This window comes from Triticum urartu, chromosome 7A, assembly GCF_056163025.1.
Source record: "Triticum urartu cultivar PI428250 chromosome 7A, HENAU_Tu73, whole genome shotgun sequence".
In the NCBI taxonomy this organism is placed as follows: domain Eukaryota; kingdom Viridiplantae; phylum Streptophyta; class Magnoliopsida; order Poales; family Poaceae; genus Triticum; species Triticum urartu.
This window is the reverse complement of record NC_141879.1, coordinates 168,055,572-168,058,400: the sequence shown is the minus strand read 5'-3', so window position 1 is coordinate 168,058,400 and position 2,829 is coordinate 168,055,572. Positions and strand designations below refer to the sequence as shown.

General features: G+C 48.9%; 1 protein-coding gene across 1 annotated transcript; it reads left to right on the top strand.

Annotated features, from left to right (window-relative positions):
• The first annotated feature begins 355 nt into the window (after positions 1-355).
• LOC147958799 (uncharacterized) lies at positions 356-1,788 on the top strand. Its single transcript, XM_087532314.1, has 2 exons — positions 356-421; positions 499-1,788. Exons 1-2 carry the CDS (start codon positions 356-358, stop codon positions 1,786-1,788), a joined length of 1,356 nt encoding a protein of 451 aa, XP_087388440.1.
• Positions 1,789-2,829: the final 1,041 nt, after the last annotated feature.

Here is a 2,829-nt window from a genome sequence, read left to right as displayed (position 1 = left end):
GATTACAATTCTCTCTACCCTCAAAAAAAGATTACAATATCGAGATTAACTATAGATTTGATGGTTTTATGTCCGTCCCGCAGGTGACAGTTAGGGTTTTGTTGTGGCGATCGTGAGGCGATTCGTCCTACGCACCCCACGCAGCCGCCACTAGGGTTTCACCACGAGAATCCTGCGCACACTTCGATCACAATCCTCATCATCCTTATTGGGGGCGCATCTCCACGATCGAGTCCCTTGTCTGCGCTCTCGTCAAACCCATCCACCAATATTTTCTGGGTGTATCTAGGGCACTTAGTTGTACACCACCTAAACCTAGTTCGTTCGATTTAGTCTCTGGTTTCAGCACAGCGGCATGGAGGGTGTGGAAGGGATGCTAAGGAAGATGAATCCGTCGGAGGCGGAGAAGAAGGGGGTCAAGGTTGGATGGAGAAGATCTATACAGAAGCAGAAGGAGGGCGCGGTTGTGAGGGCGATGGGAAAGCTGATGTCGGATAGGCCGGGGTATGCTGCGGGGATGGAGGTAGCCCTTGGAAAAGCTTGGTGCCCGATGGAAAAATTGGAGGTGAAGGACATGGGGGGAATAGGTTCCTTTTTGTCTTCCAGCAGGAGGCGGGGAAGAGGAAGGCGGTGGAGAATGGACCTTGGACTTTCAATAAGGATCTGCTCGTTGTGGAGGAGTTTGATCCGGCCAAAACTCTGGACGATTACACTTTTGAGAAGGTTCCAATTTGGGTATGTATATACAATGTACCTCTAGGGATGATGTGCAAAGAGCTTGCAAAGGACATGGGTGAACAAGTCGGAGACCTAGTTGAGGTTGATACAGGAGAGGATGGCACGGCTCTAGGACAGTGCTTGCGAGTTAAGGTGAGGATCAAGGTTGCTGAGCCCTTGACGCGCAGACTGTTTCTGGAGGAAGAGGAAGACGAGGATGGTGACACTATTGTGAAGGATTCGAAGAACAAGAGGGACGAGGAAGAGAAAAACTGGTGCTATTTTCAGTACGAATTTCTGCCAGATTTTTGCTTCACATGTGGCTGCCTAGGACACATAGATAAAGACTGTAAGAAGAAGTTGAAGAGGGGAGAGGTAGCGGAATATGGGAGATGGCTGTGTTATGTACCTGAGAGCTATCTGGGGTTTGAGGATAGGAGAAGGGGTGGAGCTGACTTTGTTAGAGGATATGGTAGAAGGCGATTTGGGTGGTCAGGAAGCGATTACAAGTCAGGGAGTGATGGGCCTAGTTGGAGAAAATCAGACAGTAGGGACCCAAGTAGCAGGACAAATAGCAGCATCAAGGAAAAACTCCTTTTGGAACAGAGGGAAGTCAAGGAAAACAAAAGTGCAATTTTAAACAGCTCTCAGGAGACAAAGAACCAGAGCGGTGGCGAAAAGGTAGTGGCTGCTTATGAAGTAACGGAGAAGAATGATTCAGGTCAAGGGGAGGGGGTAGGGAAAAATGTAGGTACAACAGGGGGAGTTGTTGAGGAGGGAAGCATACCATATGAGGATGGTGAGGGAAGGTGGGAGCAGAGGAAAGGAGAGGGAGGGCTCGAACTACCAAAGGGGAGAGGAGGGAAGTTTAAGAGGTTACATAGGGAGGGAAGGAAGGTAGACGAGGGGGAGGGAGTAGTTCTGGAGAAGAAGAGGGGTGTTGTTGAGATGGAAGTGGAAGGTTTGAGTGATCAGAAGAGAAGCCGACTTATGGAGACCACTGGTACAAAGGACGGAAATTCTGTAAATGTGAACGCGGGGCTGTCGGAACAGCTCCGCGAGACACAATGAGGCTTATAGCTTGGAATTGTCGGGGGTTGGGGAACGGCCTGGCAATTCGCGGCCTTCTGGAGCTCCAGAAGAAGGAGGACCCCGATGTTCTATTTTTGTTGGAGACGAAGATGGAGCAGCATAGGCTGGAGTGGTTGCGATGGAAAATGAATATGACATGTATGATGGTCAAGAACAGCGAGGGACAAAGTGGCGGGCTAGCGATGTTTTGGAAGAAGGAAGTGAACTTGAGGATTGTTGGTTTCATATCTAAATATCACATTGACGCTGAGATCACTAAGGATGATGGGTTTAAGTGGAGGTTTACGGGTATATATGGTGACCCTAAGATGGAGGAAAAAGAGAAAACTTGGAGGTTGTTAAGGAACCTAAAATACCAAAATACTAAGCCATGGTTATGTGCGGGGGATTTTAACGAGGTGTTGCACTCATGGGAGAAGGAGGGTGGCGTGCCGAGGAGTCAAGCGTGCATGAACCGGTTTAAAGCAGCGTTGGAAGTATGTGAGTTGGGGGATCTTGACTTTGTTGGTGACACCTTTACCTGGAGAAACAATAGCCACACGGCTGTAAAATATATCAAGGAGAGGCTTGATAGAGCCGTCGCAACCCAGTCGTGGTGTAACAAATTTACTGCATACCGAGTCACCAATGGTGATCCGCGCCACTCGGACCACAAACCGGTTATCGTTGATACGGCGGGGGCTGCAACGGTCAGGCGATCCTCTATTCCGGCATCAAATCCACGTTTCGAAGCAGGGTGGTTACACGAGGAGGGGTGCCGGGAGATTGTCTAGAACGTGTGGGAGAAGGAGATACTCATGGAAGGGAAGGAGGTGGCTGGAGCAGTGAAGGGTGTCATGAAAGAGCTTGTAGACTGGAGAAGGAATGTCTTGGGAGACCTTGAGAAGAGAATTCATAGATTAATAAAGGAATTGGAAGTGGAGAGAAGGAAAAACATAAGTGAGGAGCAAGTAAGACGTGAGCAGGTTCTCCGCTTTAAACTCAGTCGACTAGAAGAACAACTAGAAACATATTGGAAGC

What these genes read in the sequence shown, in the direction of transcription:
- LOC147958799 (XM_087532314.1), top strand. Translation starts at nt 356, where the DNA reads ATGGAGGGTGTGGAAGGGATGCTAAGGAAGATGAATCCGTCGGAGGCG. An exon ending in CGGAGAAGAAGGGGGTCAAG is followed by an intron (nt 422 to 498) that starts GTTGGATGGAGA and finishes GATGTCGGATAG; the next exon opens with GCCGGGGTATGCTGCGGGGA.